This window comes from Lethenteron reissneri, chromosome 41 (assembly GCF_015708825.2).
Source record: "Lethenteron reissneri isolate LAM-NWPU_2019-01 chromosome 41, ASM1570882v1, whole genome shotgun sequence".
NCBI classification, from domain to species: domain Eukaryota; kingdom Metazoa; phylum Chordata; class Hyperoartia; order Petromyzontiformes; family Petromyzontidae; genus Lethenteron; species Lethenteron reissneri.
Genome location: NC_083819.1, coordinates 6556408 through 6578918, shown reverse-complemented (window position 1 = coordinate 6578918; position 22511 = coordinate 6556408). Strand labels below are relative to the sequence as shown.

The 22511-nt window shown below is 48.8% G+C and overlaps 1 protein-coding gene across 4 annotated transcripts; it reads left to right on the top strand.

The window, feature by feature from the left end:
• Nucleotides 1–1266: 1266 nt before the first annotated feature.
• LOC133352612 (serine/threonine-protein phosphatase 4 regulatory subunit 3A-like) lies at nucleotides 1267–20299 on the top strand. 4 transcript variants are annotated; one of them, XM_061568363.1, is made up of 15 exons: nucleotides 1267–1475; nucleotides 2750–2805; nucleotides 3314–3412; nucleotides 5042–5659; nucleotides 5838–5915; nucleotides 6330–6446; nucleotides 7280–7396; nucleotides 8410–8541; nucleotides 9337–9439; nucleotides 10983–11141; nucleotides 12752–12939; nucleotides 13443–13585; nucleotides 14375–14562; nucleotides 16091–16458; nucleotides 17092–20299. In XM_061568363.1, exons 1-15 carry the CDS (start codon nucleotides 1334–1336, stop codon nucleotides 17212–17214), a joined length of 2631 nt encoding a protein of 876 aa, XP_061424347.1. In that variant the 5' UTR covers nucleotides 1267–1333; the 3' UTR covers nucleotides 17215–20299. The 4 variants fall into 4 exon arrangements, with proteins under 4 accessions (XP_061424347.1, XP_061424346.1, XP_061424349.1 ...); XM_061568362.1 differs by having other exon boundaries at nucleotides 5036–5659; XM_061568364.1 differs by having other exon boundaries at nucleotides 1268–1475; nucleotides 5036–5659; nucleotides 12752–12921.
• The last annotated feature ends 2212 nt before the right edge of the window (nucleotides 20300–22511 follow it).

The window sequence follows — 22511 nt, the reverse complement described above, 5'->3', positions numbered from 1 at the left end:
ATGATCGCACCCATAGATTTGAAGCTTTCGTGACTGCAAGGATTCATACTCTTAGGTTTTTTCGGTAAAGTCACATAGGTGAAAAATAAAAATAAATAAAAATAAAAAATAAATAAAATAATAAATCCGAAACGTCGTGATTTATTATTTTATTTCTACTATTATTAATATATATATTTTTTTACCTACCTAAGAGTATGATCGCACCCAGCCCATGACTTTGCCGAACCGCATCAGAACATCGCCAGACCACCTCCGTAGTGATGTGGTGGCCATGCAACCCAAGCGAATGGTCAACCCACCGTGGCCTGCGCGCCTTCAACTTGGGAGGAGTAAGAGCGAAACGACACGAACTCTTTAACTCCTGAAGCCCTCTCTCGGGGTGGCCAGCAGACTTCAACACAGCTGCTAGACGTATTACTACATACGTGAATAGAAGCATTCTTACCTGTCAACCCATTATCAGTGCCTAACTTATTGCAGATCAACTCGGACCATATTGGTGACCCCGTGACCTTGTAAAATCTCAAAGTTCATCCTTAAAAGTCCCATCACAAGTGAGAAACACAAATAAATAGACAAACAGCATGATTTTGTGCCCGTATTGAAACGGCTGTACTCTGCATGGACCTGAAAACTCAATTTTCGTCAACACTGTGGCCTTAAAACGAAATGTGTGTGACAATCGACGTTTCGGGCAATGATCCTTTAAAGTACAAATATATGTATATTTTTTTGGGGGGGGGAGGGGGGTCCTTATCCGCATCCTGATTGGGAAATATAACAACTCTCCTGCTCGTATACGTATCCACACTAGTAAATCTTAATGAGCCGCGTTGCGCATCCAAACTGAGAAATGCAACACGGCTCCGACGCTCCGTTGCGCATCAAGACTGGGAAATACAACACGGCGCTCCGTTGCGCATCAAGACTGGGAAATGCAACACGGCTCCGACGCGCCGTTGCGCATCAAGACTGGGAAATACAACCCGGCTCCGACCCTCCGTTGCGCATCAAGACTGGGAAATGCAACAACATCACCGACCCTCCGTTGCGCATCAAGACTGGGAAATACAACCCGGCTCCGACCCTCCGATGCGCATCAAGACTGGCAAATACAACAACATCGCCGACCCTCCCTTGCGCATCAAGACTGGAAAATACAACAACATCGTCAGACGCTCCGTTGCGCCGCATCCAGTATAGAAAATCTAAAGCCCCGCCGCCGCTCACGCGCCCATCCGGACTGTGAAATGTAATCGGTGTCACCTCCAGCCCCTGCCGCCGGAGCCCGGGAAACCCCTGCGCAGGGCCCGGGCCCCCGTCCGCAACAATGAGCGATACGAGACGGCGGGTGAAGTTGTACGCGCTCAACGAGGACCGCCAGTGGGACGACCGGGGCACTGGCCACGTCTCGTCGTCCTACGTCGAGAAGCTCAAGGGCATGTCGTTGCTCGTGCGCGCCGAGTCGGACGGTGAGCTCGATTGAGGAGTAAGCCCGAGACGAGGGGAGGGGGGGGAGTAGGCCGAAGCCTCGTGTTGGCCTAAATGCTCTGCGGGGTTTTGAGCGAGGAGGGCCGGCTGGCTGGGCAGGCCTTGAAACTCTCCCCCCCCCCCCTTTCCTCCTCAGTCTGTTTGCTCTCCTCTTACGTTTATATTTAACTGCGCGATAAAATTATAATAACGGTTGTCGTAGCGATGGTTGAAAAGATGTGTAGATTGTAGGGGCGCTTATTTGTTTATTTTAAAAGCTCGGAGTGTCGTGTGCGTGGTGTTGATGGCCGTGACGTTTGTAGTGGCATCTCGTGCGCACGGTGTGATGGTGAATTACAGCGTATATAAAACACACACACACACACAACAATCCTACTGCTTGTGTCGAGACCCTCACGAGCATGAAATCACCACGCACACCAGAAGTAAACAGTCTGGATGTATAATCGGTGTGAGATGTACAACGTATAGGCACCCCGGAAGCTGAGCATGTATATCTATCGCGAGCGTTAAGTTGAGCAGTTGCCTCAAAAGCCCTTCGGCAAGTTGCGATAGATGACGAATCTCGGCGGACTCTCCTCACCTGGGGTTAAACGGAAGGGAGCGAGCTTTGTTTTGAAGAACCGCTTGGCGGTGTACGCGTGAGCCCAGCGTGCGAGCGACGGAGTAAACAACACGAGTTCGTTTGCAGATAAAATAACAGACAGTACGGGTACCGTACTGTCTACCACCACCACCACCACGTGGCTTACCACAACTGCTGTAACTGTACAGTGATAAATAAGCAGCAGCTAAAGATCCGTGTTAGCGTCAAAATATAATAAATACAACGTTTGGGTTCGTCAACCTTTGGGCCTTCTGGACCAGTATTTTTCAGCAGCTTTTGTTGAAACAGGGAAACTGTCCGCACCAGTGTTGATTATACGAGTCCTATCAGTAGAGTGACCTGTTAAACAGATGTCCCGTATCGCTAATATACATACTACTTGTTGGTGCTAAGATAGGCTTCTAGTTAAGGTAAAGATCTATAAAGCCATTTGATTTGTGAGTAACTTTAAATGTAATCTGGTAGATATGTATCCCTTAAGCCTGCTGAAAGTTTTGGGACGTTCAAACTTTGATATCAGAATACTTCGTGTAAATGATTGAACCCTTGCGATCTGTATGTCAAGAGGCTAGCACAATTATTGTAACCGGTCCACTTGAGGATTTCAGATGCCTTGTAGTGCCTAACAGTGTTAATTTTGTGTTGCAGGGTCTGTGCTACTGGAATCGAAAATTAAGCCAAACACGGCTTATCAAAAGCAGCAGGTATGCAGATCACAACCTTAGAAAGATGTTGGAATTTTGTCCACCCTGGAGTCATATCTACATGCTTGATTAATAATAACATACAGCTTATTGGCAATCCACCGTTAGATAAAGCCCTCCTCACGTCGTTTGAGTCATGGGGATTGTTTGGTCATTCCTGGCAATGCTGGTTAGTGCAGTATGGTTGAGGGCTGCCCAGGAAAATATCACTGAAGTTAACCATGGTTGAGGTTAAAACTTAGATCGCAAGGTTCATAGTTAAGTTTTCCAACCAATGTGCTACGGATTCCAGCCCTGCATTAATAATTAAAATGTAAGCAACCTTATTCCACGAAAAAAACATTTTTGTTGTTGTTGGATTGTAACGTCAAATAAAAAGAAATTAATTGGTGTGGAGCTGTTGAACATGCTTTCTGAAGTTTTGTGAAATGTATGTACATCGAATACATTAAGCGTACCTTGTTTTGTGAAATGTATGGTTTGATGGTCTTTTTGTTTACCCTACTAGGACACACTCATCGTGTGGTCTGAAGCAGAAAACTACGACTTGGCTCTCAGCTTCCAGGAGAAAGTTGGCTGTGATGAAATATGGGAGAAAATCTGCCAGGTGTGATTTTAATAATCTATAATATGAACAACACTAGCTGTTAGTCTTAATCTTCATCATCCTTTCGTCGTTGAACAATCAGTCCTTTTTACTTTAAAACAAATAAACCAATTAAGCGTAATTGTTGTGACCAACATGTATTCATTTAAACTGGCACATTTGGCTTATTCCAGCTGGGAAACTTAAACTTATTTGTATGACAGACTTGTGATGCACTTAAAGGTGTGCCCCCAGTGTAAATATAGCGGTTCTATTTGAAGTAACTACAGAAGTAGTTATCTGACGCCTTCTTTCAGTGCCTTTATCGGACACAGGGGAATGCACTGCTAGCTGTCAAAGTCCTGAATGGGACATTATTTATCTCATGACATGAGGCCCATAGCATAATTTAAATACAATTACATGAAAAAATCATAGTAAAGGTTTTTTTCAATTAAAACATTGAAATCCTAAAACATAGTTCAACAAATACTCAGTCATTTAATGAATAAACCAAAGTTATTACAACATTACTACTATAATGAGCCAAGAATGTTTGTGTGTAACGCGCGTGACGTCACTCCACATGCCACACCCCCTCCCCTGTCATTAATATTCATGAGCGGGTGGATTTTACACTCGTGCAGAAGGTCGAGCGGAAATATTTTTTTTCTCGCAAATTCGCTTTAAGTTTGATGTTTCTTTATTGAAAGTGAATCGAACAAATAATTCTACACGGCAACAAAGTGGATTTGGTATCTTTATTTATTTATTCAGCACTTGAGACAAGGTAAGTCTAATTTATGCTTCTACATTATGGTAAAATAGACATTTCTCGGTGATTTTCCAGATATTGTATCGAATTCCAATTTATTTCAACCCCAGCAACCGAAAGCAGAAGAGAATAAAGTATCAGAGCAGTGAATCTGAACAAAGTGAAGGTCAATTATATACAGTGAAGTGTTTGATGACATACTTTTGTGCAAGATTCACTGCCATTAAATGTACACAAGAATATACTCTGCTCAATTTTTTTGTAAATATTACAGCTTCTGTCCTAGGATGGGCAAACAAGTTAGTAATATAATATTTGAAGTGATTAGCTATTCAAGGCCAGAGTTGAGGATGGTTTTGTATTTGGAAAGCGTGTTGGAGGTAGGTAGAAAGAAATGGTGACCATATATTTTAAAACGTTAAAAGCATCCTTTGTAACATGTATAATAGGAATGTCAGACAGAATCATTCGGTTTCTAATGGTTGACGAGCACACAAAGGCCCAAAATGTTAAGTACTCAACAAAAAACAGCACTATGGAAGTTCTAATAGATAAGCGTTAACACATGTATAGAATTGAGCAAGGTTGTTAAAATAACTTGGGGAAAAGATCCGATGACGGGAGAGGGAATTCTAGAGGTGGAGTAGTGCAAGAGAAGAAGCAGAAAGAGCATGGCGGTTAAACACGTATGGATGGGACACAACAGTCCTGGTAGACTAATTCCTGCCTGGCAGAATCAAGGAGTGAACCTCATGGGAACTGAAACCTTGGCAGTAGTGAATAATGAGGACAGCGAGTTTGTAGTCGTTCCTGTGCAGCCGCGTTGGCGTTAACGAAGGGACGTGTTTGCCGCCATGGCGATGACGCAGGTGCAGGGGAAGGACCCCTCGGTGGACATCACCCAGGACCTCCTGGACGAGTCGGAGGAGGAGCGCTACGACGACATGCCCGAGGCGTCGCCCGCGGTGGAGCTGCCCCCGTGCGAGCTGGGCCGGCTCGTCGACATCGCCGAGCTCGTGTCCACGTCGCTGTCCATGCCCGTGCGACGCGAGAAGCTCATGCTCGTGCTCGAGACGGAGGGCTACATCAAGAAGCTCTTGGAGCTCTTCCACATGTGTGAGGATCTGGAGAATACCGACGGCCTCCACCACCTATTCCAGATCTTCAAGGGCATATTTTTGCTCAACAGCACGGCCATCTTTGAGGTGATGCTGTCGGACAGCTGCGTGATGGACGTTGTTGGCTGCTTGGAGTACGACCCCTCGCTCCCGGAGCCCAAGAGGCACCGGGACTTTCTGAACACGACCGCCAGGTTCAAGGAGGTCATCCCCATCTGTGACCCCGAGCTGAAGCAAAAGATCCACCAGACGTACCGGGCGCAGTACATCCAGGACGTCATCCTGCCGACGCCGTCGCTCTTCGAGGAGAACCTCGTGTCCTGTCTCAGTTCGTACATTTTCTTCAACAAAGTGGACATTGTAAAGCTTCTCCAGGTTTGTGTTTCCACGTCTATGCCGTTATCGCACCGATGCGTTTCTTGTGACGCGACGCAATAGAGAGATCTATGCTTGTTATTGTTTCGCGATTGTTCTCCATTGTGTTTTGCGCCTAACATTTTAAATACAAAACCGCAATAGAACTTTTATTTCATGCCCAATGGTTTTTTGCCAGGAAGATGAAAAGTACCTTACAGAGCTGTTTGCACAGCTGACAGACGAGGCCACTGATGATGAGAAGAGGAGAGAGCTGGTAGGGTTATCTGGCCTTGTACTCTTTTATTTCCTTCACGATAAGTAAACATGTATAAATTACATGGAATGTACATTGCAATAACTGTATAAGGATATGTTGTTTGGTGTGCGTGGGGGGAAATTATATATTTGTGATTACCATGAACAAACAAACATTTATGTTACTCTTCTAACACCTTTTATCAATGCACCCAATTTCCGGGCTGACATATTTGACCTCGTGAAAATAATTAAGTTAAATTATTGGCGAGAGAGAGAAAAAAATACAATGGAAAAGAATAATGTACTGTGCATGTATTTTAAAGTAAATTTTCTCGTACCGTACATGGACGGAACGCTAGTCTCACTATTGACTTGGAGTCCCTTTGCAGTTGTATTAATTGACGAAAACGGGCATTGTTTGTTATTGCAGGTAAACTTTTTAAAAGAGTTTTGCGCGTTCTCGCAAACGCTTCAACCCCAGGATAGGGACAACTTCTTTAAGGCCCTGTCCTGTCTGGGCATCCTGCCAGCCCTGGAGGTGGTGTTGGTAAGCACTTTAACATTCTCCACACCTCACGCTTTCGTTACCAGCCCTGCACAATCACCCGAGCGACCATGTGCTATGAATAAGGACCGTTGTCCAAAACGTCGCCTATTAGAAATGTTTTTCCCCTTAATATATTTGTATACAGTGTTATGTACGAATGTGTTGCGATATTTGTTCAGAATCGGAATATTTATTTATCCTGGAGGAATCTGATGAGCTATTAAGCTCTTTTCACAGATGTCCAGTAGATTATTTTGTGCTATTGCACCGCTGCCAATACAATCTCGCCAAATAATGTGTTAAGTTTTGAAATGAACGAGAATCCCAACTATGGCCAAAGTCACCCAAGTTGTGCCCGATCAGATTTCAGAAACTAAGCAGGTTGAGCCTGGGAAACGATTTGATGGGTGACTACTATATTTTATGGCTGTTATTGCCTATAGATTTGCAGAGTTGCTTGTTAGACAGCAGAGGGCACTAAAGCAGCAAAATTAATTGTTTTTATTGTACCTTTATGCTACCAGGCCTTCACCAATCCATACTGACTATTGTGATCTGCATGGCATGTGGAGACACTCAACCAGCAGTGGATTAGCCACAGAGCTGTAAATGTTCGCGTGAGAATGAACGACAACACATTTTATTTTGCATGATAATTGTTGGAATTAATTATCCTGCTTCTAATTGGAATCTCGGCGGCAGCTTTCTCTTTGTATGTATGCTGAACTTCTTTCGCAGCTTGTTCTCTCTCGGGTACGTACGATGTGCACTCGTTCGCTAAATGTGTTTCCCCCCCACCCTCCCCCGTGCACGCGCTCGCTCGCTTCCCGCAGGGAATGGACGACGCCCAGGTGCGCAACGCCGCCACGGACATCTTCTCGTACATCGTGGAGTACAGCCCGTCGATGGTGCGCGAGTTCGTCGTCCAGGAGGCGCTACAGAACGACGATGTGAGCCTCCGCAAAGCTTCCCCCGGCATCGTGCTCCGGGGGGGCCACGGTGTCCATCGTTGTCCGTTGCTCGCAGCCCATTGTCGGTCTGCTGTCGCATGAAGGCCCTGCCTCCCCCACGCCGTGTCGGTCATCGGGGTTGTTTTGACCGTAATTCACCACGCGCTGGTCACTGTGAGTTGGTGAAGGAACGGTGGCGTGTGTGGGTGCCCAAGACCGGTTTAGGTGTCGTTTGCCACTGATGTTGGTCGTGGTCGGTATTTCGGTCGGCTGGTTACGTTTCTGGGTCCGTCGTGGTGCTCGGTCAACTTGTGAAGCGTTGTCCGTGCCTGAGCGATCCGTTTGTACAACCAAATCACTGAGCAGGTCGATTCTGAGCAACCGGTTGTAGAACTGCTCACAACTGGTTGCAGAGGCATCCACATATGAGCAATTCAGTTGCTTGTGACTTGATTTCTCAGGTGTGGACCTGTATTTATACCATGAAAGGTTTCCTGTTACCCTGTCTTAGCTGTGCGAGTTTTTTCAACTGCTGATGTAATAGAACATGTAAATTAATATTTGTTCCTACCAATATGTGAAACGATCACAATTTGTGAATACCACCTTATGTATCCCTTTCTTTAATTCCCTTTCTGTGGAGTTGACCACGTACCTAATGTGTTAAAATGCACTGCGCCTGTTGACAACATTTCCTCTTGCGTGTGCGATTGTGGCACGGCCGAGTGTGATAGCGCATTAGCCACTGACTGTGAAACATTGCGTTTTCCTTCGTGATAGCCACGCACTGTAAGAATGGCACGAATACTAAATAGACTAACACATGGGGTCGGCAATCTGCAGCTCCGGAGCCGCATGCGGCTCTGTAAGGACTACTTCGTGATGTCATTCACATGCATTGCGGCTCTTGAAATATTGAGTCTTTACCCAATTTGAACACAAAAAATGGCTCTTGTTATTTTGGTTACAGACCGCTGGACCAACATATATTCATTATGTTCGTTTTTTTTCAGGACATCCTGCTCATAAACCTGATCATTGAACAGATGATCTGCGACACAGACCCAGAGCTGGGCGGAGCGGTGCAGCTCGTGGCGCTGCTCAGGACGCTCATCGACCCCGAGAACATGCTCGCCACAGCAAACGTGCGTCGCCCGTGCCGTCAGCACCCCTCGAGATGCTCCGTTGCCGCAGCGGTTCGCGTGTGGAGGGCGTCCTTTCGTGCATGTTCTAACCGATGCTGGCGTGAACAGGGAGGGTGCGACGCATGTCGAAGGGGACACGCGATGTGTGAGACCGCACGCCCGTTGCCCTCGACTTTGGCTTAGGTTTTGTGATTCGCTTTTGGTGCCGTTGATGGTGGTGGGCGGAGGGGGTGATGATGGTAATTGTGGTCATGGTGTCGGCGGTGCTGGTGGTGGCGATAGTGATGGATGTGGTCCTGGTGATTGTGGTGGTGGTTGCCAAAACGCAGCAAGTTGGCACAGTGGGGAGCATAGGTGGTGCATTTGCCAGTGTTTTCAGTCCATATACTGGGGTCTGTTCCGTGACCTCCTGCCAGAGAGCCTTCTACACTTCATGTGGCTTGAAAAGTGCACCTAGCCTGGCACAGGTGTTGTGACATCACAACTAGTTAGTGATGAATGGCAGCTCTTGATGGTGGGTTGCTGGGTTTACAGTGTATCAGAAGGTGCACCAACCAACCATAAATGATTATCTGGATGTGGCGTGTGAACATAACTACTGCGGATACAAAGGTGGTCGGGCATGGTGCTGACCACACCAACCCCCTCTTGTGTCGTGCCAGCCTTAATAGGTGTATGCCAACAGGACCAGGCATTAACTGTCTATGTTGGGGGGGGCACTTGTATTTAATAGCGTTTGGTGGTGGCTTCTGCGAGGACCAAGGTTTGACGGAGGGAATTATTTTGTTTCTCCAGAAAACCGAGAAAACGGAGTTTCTGAGCTTCTTCTACAAACACTGCATGCACGTGCTCACCGCGCCCCTCCTGGCAAACACTGCCGAGGACAAGCCGGGGAAAGGTCAGGAGCGCTGGACACCCCTCGGCAAAGACAACACAATACAACTTGTATTCACGTAGCATCTAAATGCAACCGCATCTGAAGGTGCTTTAAAACGTTGTGCTGTAGCTCATTAAAAAACATTTTTTATAGTTCATTTCCCATGGTACTGGCAGTGGAGGTCTAATGATGAAGTTAATTTCCCGTTGAGTCATTTTTTTAAACGGTTGCTTGTCACAAGCCCACAGGCCTACAACGTTAGAACGGCGAGCGATGAATGGCACCGTAGAAGTTGTAATGGTAAGAGTGTAACACGTGTCTTGAGTTGAGCAAGGGCATAAGAGCTTGGGAAAAGAGAGACGATGACAGGAGAGAGGCAATTCTGAAGTGGAGCAGTGCGGGGGAAGAAGCAGACAGAGAGAGGACTTGTGACCCGTGGTGAGTGTGGGTGGGTGGGCGAGTGGGTGAGTGATGTGTGAGCTGTCATGTGATGACGTGAAGCGGGTAGGCCGAGTTCACAACGTAGGTGGAGGGATGAATGAGGACACGATGGCGATGTCATCAGCAAATAAGGATGGTGACTGGTGTCACAATACAACCGTGCATTGCGACGATTAGACTTGTGGCAATGTTCCCTGCACAATGATTAGACGAATCGTAACTCCACTCGGAAATTAACTCTTTATTTTCATATGTTCCATCTGTCTTAATTCATTGGGACACGTTCATTTAACTTAAGGACAATATTCGTAGAAAACGTACATAAATCATACACCGCATTTCAAGCAGAATTAATGTGATATCGGGGTAAGAAGGAATTTAAATATTTTTTATTCTACACGCCTATCGAGTGTGCTCTTGTTAATGATTAAATACATATGTAAATACTTGTCAGTGACCCGGATGGTTTGGTGGTCACTGAGTTCACCACTGAGTTCCTGGGTTAAAATCATGAACTCAACCGACCGTGGTTAGACCAGGCTCTCGGTTGTAGCGAATTGACAGGCGCCGGTAACTGAATGTCAATTTGACAGTCACGTGACGAACATGACTGTGTGGCGGGCACGGTGTGGGGGAAAGTGCTGCCCCAATAAGTGTGTGGACCAGAGATCACTTGAAGGGGACTCGGTGGTGGTACTCCTGCGATATCCACTTCTGTGGGGCCATTTTATAGCACAAAGGGTTGCACTGTTTTGCGAGAGATTCGACTCCTACGCTGGCAACATGTGAAGTTAATTGTGCGTGATGAAGTGCTTGGGGATTTATGGACGTTTAAGTACAAATGTGACCTTCAAGTTCAAAAAGTGTCCAAATCAATGAGATGGAGCGCACAACCGAAAATAAATAGTTCATTTCTGAATCGACACGACACCGCTAACACAATCGGGTACGCGCCGTCGATCGGCAGGTTGCCGAGTGTGGTGGGGTAAAATGTGGGTACTGAAGACACATTCCGGATGCAATTGTGGGGGGGGGGAGGAAAACAACTTTCGCTAAAACACGTTGCTGAGCCTGCCTCGGCTGTCCCCTTGCTCCGCACTAAGTGAGAAATTCCTCCCTGCAGACGACTTCCAGACGGCGCAGCTGCTGTCGCTCACGCTGGAGCTGCTCACGTTCTGCGTGGAGCACCACACGTACCACATCAAGAACTACATCATGAACAAGGACCTGCTGCGCAGGGTGCTGGTGCTCATGAACTCGAGGCACTCCTTCCTTGCTCTCTGTACGTGTGCCCGGCGGTAACAAAAAAACAAACACATTCCTGCAGAGGGAGCTGGTAGGAACGTTGGGTTGCTCGGTCAATGGCCAGGGTCAACGGCGGCGTGGTGTATTCCGCAAATATCCCCGACTGAAGGCAGGTACAAGCCGGCGTGAGTAGCTTAAACGTTGAGTTTTATAAGGGCACCATGGGGTGACCAGCCCCTCCCCTCCCACCCCCCACCCAGCCCCTCCCCACCCTCCCCTCCCCACCTAGCCCCACCCTCCCCACCCAGCCCCTTCCCACCCAGCCCCTCCCTGCGCGACGGACGGATGGACACAATAATCCCCTGTGGGCTGGTGTAACCAGGAGGTTCCTACCAGTATAACGATCGTTTCACCCACACGGGATACAAATGGTGAAATAAATCAACTGTGTCGATGCTTTGGCCCTTGCTGCGGCGTGCAGCCGCCTGTTGCGTAATCGTTTGGCCGCCATTCGATACGAAGGAATTTGAAATTGAAAGCGTTGGAATGCAGTTCAAATAATCGCAACAAGCGCGGCTCTCATTGCGCGTTTATTTTCGTCGTGCTCTGTTGCAGTTTTTATTTAGTGGTTTCATTTCGATGGTTTTTTTTTTGTTAAAGGGGCCACCGGGCTAGGTTTTGTTTTCTCTTGAGAAGGATGTCTGTCCCATCTGTTTATCTGAGGACGCTTTCCACGTCACGAAAACTACAAAATCCCCGAACCCAATCGTAACGAAATACCTACATTTCCTTTTTGGTACGAACGACAACAAGATACTTAGAAAAAAACTAAAAGTATAAAAAAAAGACTAAAAACCCTGAATCGGTGCAATTGGTGTGGGTGCGTGCGTTAGGACACTCGGCCGTGTGGGTGTGCGAGGACAGGTTAAATGTGTGCGTCGACATCTCTTCGTTACCCGTGCCACACGTTTGTATATACAACCAAGCGGAGGCCCCACTGAGTCTCCCGGCTTGCTGACTTCTTGAGGAATCTGTCAAAAAGCTCAACACATCGGTCAATAACGCAGCGACCTAATCGTCGACATTTCGTGCAGTGGCCCTTTCGTCGTAGCCCATGTGTTTATGTGCTATGAAGAAGGTCGAATGTCCGAAACGTCGCCTCTTATAAACCTTTCCTTGTAAGGCCACAGTGTCATTGATGAATGTGAGTTTTGTAGTTAATGTTTGTGCTTGTGCACCACTGACAAAGGCGCATTGCCAAATAACTTAATATCTGCCAGGCGTACTGTGTGCGTGCTCATTTTCCAGAACGTTCTGGCACTGTTGATCCCTTCGGTGAATTCACGCAACCCCCTTAAGATGAGCTTGTGTTGCTGTCGTGCCGTGTACAGGCAGAGATGGACAAAATGCATTCAAAAGACTAAATAGTGGAGTAATGAAATTCAAATACAAATTACCATTCACTTTGACGTGTGTCATTTAGATATCAGTTACAAATTACAATAATATTGCATATTTAAATGACATGTCCTTCTATTTGTACTTGACATTCACCCTGATTTATTTTTGAATTCTCACCTGGTGAAACAAAATTAACGTGACCTTGTACGTGTGACCTTGTACTTGAACACTGCCCATAACATGCAGGCGCGCTGAGGTTCATGAGGAGGATAGTGGGCATGAAGGACGAGCTGTACAATCGCTACATCATCAAGGGCAACCTCTTCGACCCGGTCGTCCGGGCCTTTCTGAACAACGGCTCGCGCTACAACCTCCTTAACTCGGCAGTGATTGAGCTGTTCGACTTCATCAGGACGGTGGGTGACTTCGACACAGTGAGTCCCGCGATTCTGTCGATGAAACGCTCCACCCTTCCCTCGGCCCTGGCGCTTAGGATTTGGTAACTCGCCCATGGGTTAGCCTCCCAACGTAGTCCCATGGCTTTTCAGATCGCCGCCTTTTAAGGACTTCCGACGTCGAGGCTCTGTTCGTGGGGTGACCGGGCTTTTGTGAGCGCAGCTCCTAGAGTGCGGATGAACAATTTGACTTTGGTAATCGGGCAATCCAGGCTTATTTAAATCTGTCTTGAAAACTTGTCTTTAAATTGGCCTAAAGCTCACGAGTTCTGATCATTTGCCCTGCTTCTATTTTATTTTATGATTTTCACGCAAGGCATTTTTGGATCTACGGTTGACATGCGCCATACAAATTTAAGTAATTACAATTATTAAGGTAATATCGGCAATTAATTAAACACGATGATGAATGCTCGTTTCGGAAGCGTCACGGGATCCGCATGCACGCGCGTGGATGTTGCCATCTTCGTTTATTCCGGCAGGAGGACATGAAGCCTCTCATAATGCACATAGTGGAGAACTTCTACAAAGGCTTCGAGGACATCGATTACGTGAACACCTTCAAGGGACTCAAGATGCGCTACGAACAGGAGAGGGATCGAATGGAGACGCCCAAGGCGGACAGGTGAGCGAGACCCACGTCGCCAACGTCGCGACACCTCCGCGGTCAGTGGTGCGGTTGGCCCAGCGGCAGCGTGTTCGTCGCTCGTCGTTGCACAGTTACGCGGCTGGAATCTGGCATCCGCCCTAACTCTTACTGCGGCGGTATTGTCCGTGAAAATATTACGGGCGGGGGGGGGGTGGCGGTCAAAGATCCCCCGGCGTCATTCGCACGAGTAAGGCCATCGTGTGGTGGCGTCGTCGTTCACATTTGTGTCGAATTACTAAAATTACCCCGCAAATTACTCAATTGGGATTATGCACAGCTGTCATCGCCTACTGGCAGTAGGGGGCGATGTTGAAGAGCGAGAACACCTCCAGAGGCACGAGGAACCAGACGAGCAGGAAGTGCAGCAGCCAGGTCGTCGTGAGGTGGCACCAACAAATGCCCAAGCTCTGCGATCCTCTATATATTAAGGTGTTGTCAGACAATTAATATGTGTTTACATGTAGCATGAAACTGGAGCGCCCGGAGAAAACCCACGCGCCCCTGGGGGCAGCACTCTTTCCCATCCAGAGGGAGCAAGTGTAGCATATTTTTGCGGTACCTCCTTTTACTGGCAAGTCGGGGTGCGGCGCCTCCTGGACACCCGCCGGCAGGAAATTTTGCAATGTGTGATCCACCAACCTTCCTCCACAGTGCTGGATTAGAGCCCACGTGCATAGCCAGCACAGCCCGACGAGCAAGAACGACCAGCACGATGAGTTGTGTCCGTAGGAGAGAGGGAAATTGTGTGTTTCCGGTGTTGCCCAGCACAACGCCGCTTCTGCGCAACCACCGGTTCCGGAGAGACATGCGTACCCTGGAGGAGGAAGAGGAGATCTGGTTTGACGACGAAGACGAGGTGGAGGACGAGGAAGCGGTCGTTCCTCCGTCGGAGAAGACCAAGAGCGAGGAGGACTTCATCGACCACCTCGGGAAGTTCATCGAGAGGAAAAAAGGTAAACCTCCGTGCACCAACTGCATTTACACCACAGAAGTTACTCTTTGGTTCTTTCGGTAAAGTCACGTATAAAGAGAAAATAATAAATTAAATACTAGCATAAGACGTTTCGATTGCAACACAAGCAATCATCATCAGGTATAAATGAAATAGAAACACAAATCTAGTATACTTAGAAATGTAATACAACAGATTTGTGTTTATATTTCATTTATACCTGATGATGATTGCTTGTGTTGCAATTGAAACGTCGTATGCTAGTATTTAATTTATTTTTTTATCTTTATACGTGACTTTACCGAAAGAACCAAAGAGTAATTCCTGCAGTCACTAAAGCTCCAAATTAAGTATGAACCACAGAAGTTCACAATCAGAATATGTATTTCTAACTAAGGAATCTGATGAGCTCTTAAGCTATTTTTTTTCACGGATGTCCTTGTGTGGTACACGTGAGCTTTGTACACGAAGATTAAAGGCTCGAGCTCGTATCCTGTTCATATTCTTGGGGAAGGATCTGTTAGCAAGCACCTTTTTAAGGTTGGATTTACACAAAGGCGATCAGTGGGTTCGTTTACTAGAATTGTACCAATATTTTCCCGCTAGTACTACATTGACTGGGGGAATTATTGCGCATTCGTTAGCACACTACACAATGAACCTAGTGATCCAAGTTTGATTCCCGAACACGACAATATCAGGATCGAGTGATGTCTGAACTGTTCCCGAACAGCAACATCACTAGACATGTGTAGTGGGTTCTAAATAGGCACACACCGAGTCTTGGAGGCAACACGTTTATTTACTAACACAACTCGAACCGGCTAACATAACGGATAACTGCGCAACGCTCCAAGCTTAACTATGTACATCACGGGTTAACTATGTACATTACGGGTTAACTATGTACATTACGGGTTAACTACATAGTTTGGTGGCCAACGCTCCTAACCACCGAACCACTTGAACGGGATCACTATATGGTTGGACCAGGACAGCAGACACGCTGCCTGACCCTCGTGCGCGAAGACCGAAGAGCGAGGATCGAAGAAGGCGGCTTCATTCCCGGGTCAAACAGCCCAGCTCCCTCTCGGGACTGGGATTATATCCGCTGTGGCGTGACCGGGGTCTGCCCCTGGCCACGCCCCCTTCTAGATCCTTCTTGGAGGCTCTCGGTCCATACCACGTGGCCCCCTCACCCCCTTCTGGGCGGTCCCCGTGCCCCCTCGTCCGGTCACGTGCTCTCGCGGGTTCACGCAGGCTGTCATGTCCTGACCCGACCTCCGTGACACCCCGACCCTGCCCTCTAGTGAGCCCCTGAAATGCAGTACACACACTGGTGCCATAGAACGGCACCCCGCGTACAATACCTCGATACTGTCACTACACTGTAATGATACCATTTATGTCGCTACACATGTACTGACCGGCTTGGTGAAATATGGTGATTGAACACCCACAACCGACGTGCCATGTACAGTTTGTTAAAGGCTACATGGGGTGACCTTTACCTTTTCTGCCGCGAGCAGCCAAGGACAATGAGGACACGGATCTGCTCGCCAAACCTTCCGTCGCGCCGGCAGCTCTGGGCACGAAGCCCGAGTCGCCGGTGCTAAAGCTGTCGCTGTCCGTGAACGCCGCCCCCTCGGCCGGTCTGGGCCCAAGCCTGGGCCTGAGCTTGTGTCCTAGTGCCAGTGGCGCTGGTGGCAGCGCTGGTGTGGGCGGCAGCAGCGGGGTCACGACGGCGCTCTGCTCCGAGAAGCCGCTGTCCCCGCTGGGCGGCTCCAGCAGCGGCACCGTCGGAGGAGGGGGGGCACTGTCACCCACGGCGCCGCTCAGCCCAGCCTCTCCCGGCGCCGTCTCTAGCAGCGTCGCCACCATCTCCATCAGCGCCAAGGTGCGGTGAGCTGTGGCCACTTGGAGCTCGGAGGTCAGGGATGCTGAGCTGGTACCGCCAAGATCTTGGGTTCGAACGCATCGTTTCTTGTAGTACCCTGTGCTTAAAGCGGGTCTCGGCCCCGTCACGGATGATTGACATACAGACCCACAGACTTACACAGTGACCCGTAGGCTCGCACAGAGATACGTAGACTCGCACAGACCCAAAACTCGCATAGAGAGCCAATGTCAGGCTTAGAGACCCATAGGCTCGCACAGTTGTGATTAAACAGGGTTCTTTATCAGATTTGCACAGTGGCCTATAGATTAACGTATAAGGGGTGTGCATTGTTTTGTGTGCAGTACAACGTCGCGCATCCGACTCGCTGGGGCCTGCGTTATATGTAAATGTGTGACGAGGTCAGATATGTGAACATTTGTAGAAAATTATAAATATACACCACGCACAAATATGACACAAATACTCAGGCAGTTAATTGGTCAGGGTGGATATATGACGGTGGGATATGCGACATTGATGTGGAGTGCATAAGAATAGACTTTTGTCATATCAACCCAGCAGCAGATAAAAACCATTAACGTAACGAAACTGCGTCGCATGTAAGCCAATCGCCGTGTCTCCGTTGTGCAGCGCGGCCTTGTGGGGCTGGTGGATTACCCCGACGACGAGGACGACGAAGAGGAGGAGGAGGACGACGACGAGGAGGAAGTGAACGAGACGCCGCCGACTAAGAGAGCGCGCCTGGAGTCGTAGACGTGGCTGCCACCCACAAACTCTCCCGTGGGGGCAGGGGGGTGGTGGGGGCCTGGCGGGGGGGTGGCGACCGTCGCAGATGCGGGGGGGCGCCTTCGCAAGGGCCGCCTGCCCGCCCCCCGCTCTCGGACACGACGGCCGAGCGCGGTGCCGGTGCGCCCGCCACAATCTATTGCCAAGTGTCCCCCGCGGGGATTGTTTCACAGCCGTCCGTCCACCAAGCCAGCCAGAGGTTTCGCCGTTCCTGGTCTTGTCCTAATTGTCGTTGTCGTCGTCGTTTTTTTCCCCCCTCCTCCTCCGACTGGCGTGAACGTCCGCGTGACGCCGCTGCTTGGCCCGGGTTACGAATTCCAGCCGCAGGCCCCGCCTGGCGGCGCTGCTTGCTGCCGCTGGCGGGCCGCGTGCCAAGACGTTCAGCGGTGGGGGGCGGTGGCGGTGGGCAGCTGAGGCTCGTCGCTGTTACGGCCGCCTTAGAGCCTCACCGTTCCGCGGTTCTCAAAACTCAGGGGATTAATGTGCAGCATCGTCGACGGCTTCACATTCGACAGACCAGCCTGATAGCTGCGTAGCCTTTCCCTGATTGAACACGCAGACAGCCTTCCGCTGTCATGACTCTCAGACCGTGCGGAACGGTGTTCCGTGTTTTCAGAATCTGATGGGACGATCAGAGTAAACTTTTGCTTCAACCAACAAACAAAGGGGTTTGCTCTAACCCCCTCGTGAAGGATGTTTTTTTTATCGCTCATGGCCCAAAAACTTGAAGCGATAACGAGTTTGAATGTTTTGTGGTCGTACAGGCAAGACCAAGATGTGTGTGCTTCGGTGGATGTGCGAGCGTGTTGTGGTTTGTTTTTAAAAGGCTTGACGTTCACTGCTCTCACAGCCTTGGTAATTGCTGTGGCAATAACTGATTTATAGGCAAGCACACTTTAGGCTACCTCTGAATTTTTTTTTAATCTTTTAAGTGGTGGCCATCATAAAAGGGTTATTTTCCACACGTAAAAAAAGCGGAATGTGTAGAAATGTAGTGTAGTAGCACGTGTAAGGCTCATATTTGAGGGTTAAATGATTTCTGTTTTTGTAAAACCTACTTCGAATCAACTTATTGCAACAGCTTTTATCTACACTTTGAGCTGAGCGATTGTGAGCGTCCCCCCGACTCTTGAACGCCATCGGCAAATTAGAGAGCGAGAGAAGAGACAGAGTGAGACGAGCGAGAGAAGAGCTGTGGTGGGGGAGAGATGTCCGAACAGCATTGTCTCGCCGTGAGCGTTGGCCGGGAAATACCCAGCCCCATGAGAAAAGAGGCTTTTTGAGTGTCTTTGCCTGAAGAAAGTTAAGCTGGAAAAATGCCATAAATAAAAAGCGAGAGAGAGAGAGAGAGAGAAAGCGAGAGAAACAAAACTCGTCATAATATTTGGCGTGGTCTCTACGTGCAAACAACTTGCATGGGTTTTGGCGGAGTTATAAGCTGAGATGGGGGGCATCGTTTGCCCTGTTATGAAATGTGGAAACTTGGGGGACCACGTATGTCCGTCCACAACTTGGATGGCATTCACTCTTGTCACTTTTCCATCGGTGTAAAGTTTCATTTGTTCACATTTATTAATGACACAGTTTGTCTTGTTGCCGTACTATGCCTTGTTATTTTGTTACGTTTAAATGAGTTAATCGGCGCCGTTAAGATTCTGGTCTGCGTAACGTGTATTCATTGCACAGAAGCAATATGACACATTTGACGTGGGTCGACTGAGAAAATATTGAACCTCTTCGGCAACCGCGCGAGAGGCCAGATTATAGCTATTGAAACCATAGCTCGTCACGTGTTTTTAAAGGGAGGGGGAAACACCGTATAATTGAACAGTGTTACAGAAACAAAAGTTGTATAAGTAAAACCCATATGTTTATTATTGGCTTGGATGTCTCATTAAATATTGTGTCATCCGGGGCTTAATTTCTCACTGAATATTTTCCGGGTCGCTGGTAGACGACCTGGCAGTAGGTGGCACGTGACCAGTAGTCGCAGCCCCGACGAGAGGTAACACTGGATATTTGACGCGTAGGGTTTTTGCAGCCCCTCGTAATCCCAAACGTGGTCTTATTGGGTTCGGCTGCACGTTTTGAGCCCTTTCGTTTGTCCACATTTCGGCGCGAACTACTTAACGGGCACCTTCAGGAGCTGAAGTGAAGGACTCTCACCTTGATATCTCCACCCTGATTGCACGTTGTCCGAGTTTATGATTGCTTGTTTGTCCCTGGGCGTGTCCAGGAATTCTCCACGCTTCCCCTGGGAATGTCTGCGTTGTCCGAAACTTGCCAGGGGAACCGCGCGTGCGCAAGTCGGCGTGTCTGGCAACGTTCTCCAACGGAACGGCCGCTTTCAAGCGGCACTCCCCTGCTATCCGCCCTCCCCTGTTTGAGATGAATGTGGGACTCATTATCTCGGCGCCCGAAAGCCCTGGCAAGAAGAAATGCTCAACAGTTGGCGAACCACGCACGGGCTTACTACTGGGTGAGATGTCGTGCGTGGCGAATATATTTGTGGTTGCGAGGAGCCCGTACGAACCTGGCCGAAATTAAGCCCTGGCCTCATCGTAGTCTTTCGCAAAGCAGGACAAGATTGTATTTGCGTGAGCGTGTGCGGGATGACCCTCTGCGTTTCCGTTGCGTGCGGCTCGCGTCCCCTCGATGGTGTGCGGCATGCTCCCCCATGGCACGTGCTCTGTGTTGGTCATAGGTGACGATGCTCTCATCAGGGGGGGGGACGCGGCGCGCGCGCAGGGCTTGTGGGTAAATCGCTTCACACTTGTCCCCTAACGCTTGTCGATGGCCATGCAAATCAATAACGCCAGTTATTTAAGTCTGACGTGACACTGTGATATGACAGCTTCTGCCTTGTTTTTTGACGTTGCGTTTAAAATCCATAGAAGGGTAATTTCTGCCCATGTTCGGTGGGGGAAAAAACAGCCAATTTGTTGCTATTCAGCCACCAAAGGAAATTCTGCAATGTCCTCTCCGCCGATACATTAATCGTGCCCTGTGGTCTCGTGTTTCATCCGGTTTATAAAATTTTCTGATTCCGTTATTGCATTTGAAGGAACAATTTATTTTTGCTTTCCTACTCCATTGATCACCAAACTGACTCGAGCCGTCAGGAAGAGAACATTTCTCGCGCCCTTCACCAAACACATCGTCGTCACGTGCCCTCTTGCCCCGAGATCGGCACAGCCACTGCCGCCCACGATTGCCTCGTGACGTCTCTCCATCGTGGCACCCTCGTGCACGACGTCACTGACTCAACTCAATTCAAAGGATTCACCGCGTCGGCGGCTTGGAGGCGGGGTAGATCGCCTGGGTTCTGAAATCGGCTTCCACCCCACTCTGAGCAGTTCCTAGCATTAGCCATGCGTCTCTGGACGTGGTCCACCGATGACGGACCCGTTGATAAGAGCGAAAAGTATCTGTCTCTGATGCCGTGGATTACCCATAATGCCTTTCTTGGAGGCCTGTGTCGGCTGAAAATTGACCGTGAATTTATGTTCACGCACGTGATTTTATTATAAAGATTCTTAGTTTTGTTTGTAGTCATTAAAACTTTATATTTTATGTCGGTATTGGGCCAGTGGTCAGTTGCAACATTACCTCTTGTGTTCCCTTGGTCAATCGAAGCAGTGCACGTCCGGGTGCAATATAGTCGCCCGATTTTACTGCGTGTTCGACGTTTCGTGCTGGGAGCATCTTCACAAACTGAATCGGTTCAGTTGCAGAGAACTGAATTCGGTTCATGAAGGAGCTCCCAGCACGTGGAGCGAAACGTCGGACACGGTGCCGGCCACCACACGGTACGACCCTGAAAACGTGTCGGGAGAGCAATGTACTGGTTACGGCACAACCGCGGTTAACGTGCAGAATGAATAGGAAGTCACTCGAGGTGTTTGATGCAAACGACCACAAATTCGCGTGACGGTATAAACGGAGAGCGACATCGCTCTGGGCGAGTCGCACCAGCGGGTGGTGATGGAGACAAGGTGGCTTCCTTTTCACCAAAAGTCGAATTAAAAGCAGCATTGGCCATCGGCACATGATTTGGGGGGCCCGGTGGAAATTTGGGCTGCTGCGCGCTGGAATGAAACACGAACAGATGTGATCATCTGGAAGCGAGACTGCTCGCCCTGTCCTCTGCCTGGGGTGCCGAGTTGTTGGGGGTGGTCAGGGAGACCTCGGACTAGGAAGAGGGGACCCCCCCAAAAAGCAAGCAGCTCTTCTCTTGTCGCTGCACATCTAAGGTTGTATGTCCCAGGCTGCTGGAATTTGATCTCGCTGGTCTCTTGATGAGATGAAAACAACTTGAAATTGGTAAGGTGGTGTCCTTGCGGGCTCGCGCCTGTATTCCGCTCGGGAGCTCTTGACTGAAATTGTAAATCTTTTAGCCGCATCCCAAAGCTTGAAGCATCCTTTGTAAACTTTTTCTACGACCAAATCACCCAGAACCGCGCTCGATCTCGGAGGCCTAAGCAGGGTTTGAGCCTGGCTATTACTTGCCTGGTAATATCATGTTCGCTTACAGGCTTGGGTCACACAGTGGCCAGGAGATGGTAGTCCAGCAATGGATTCGTGAATCGATCTGTACGCATCTTTGGGTCCATCTTCGGCCACGTGCGAGTTCTCCAGGTCCTCTGGTTTCCTCTCACGTGAAGCCAAACACTGGGTGATGGAATTGACCAAACGCGCAACCTTCGCCTGACCCTTCTGGACGAGTGGTGGATCTGCCGAGTGTGCAGGCTGTGCAACTGCACCGATGCCCCATAAACAGGAGGGGAGGCTATATGGCACCGGGCAATGAAGAGTGAGGGAAGTGGGATGAGGTGGGGGGGGGCTCCCATTGTTTGATTATTTGCACCAGGGCCCATGCCAAACAGACTGCGCCACTGCTACAGAGTTTTTGAGTTTTGAAGAGGCTTTCCTGGGTATCGGGCATTACTATGATTCACAAGTCGATCGGTAGGTCGCGTGTGGTGGCATAACATTTGTAAACTCTCCGCCTGTCCTATCAGAGACCTTTCTGCCAGCAATGGCGTAAGTCATTACAGGACTGCGGCTATACCGTTGAGTTTGGTTATTGTTGTCATAATCATCACTAGCCTGGGTGTGTTATCTACGGTATAAGAGACGTCATGTTTGTATGGGTTTCTTATTCCTTTACAATGGGGGGTGGGGGGGGGGGTCGTGTCGCGCTCACTCAACCTGCCTGCGTGGTGTTTACAGTTTTGTATATTGCCAATATCGTCCTCGAGTTT

Excerpts from the sequence above, each read along its gene's own strand:
- LOC133352612 (XM_061568362.1), top strand. The coding sequence starts at position 1,334 with ATGAGCGATACGAGACGGCGGGTGAAGTTGTACGCGCTCAACGAGGAC. Across the intron at positions 7,397-8,409 it reads AGGCGCTACAGAACGACGAT|GACATCCTGCTCATAAACCT; the intron begins GTGAGCCTCCGC and ends GTTTTTTTTCAG. Across the intron at positions 11,142-12,751 it reads GCACTCCTTCCTTGCTCTCT|GCGCGCTGAGGTTCATGAGG; the intron begins GTACGTGTGCCC and ends CATAACATGCAG.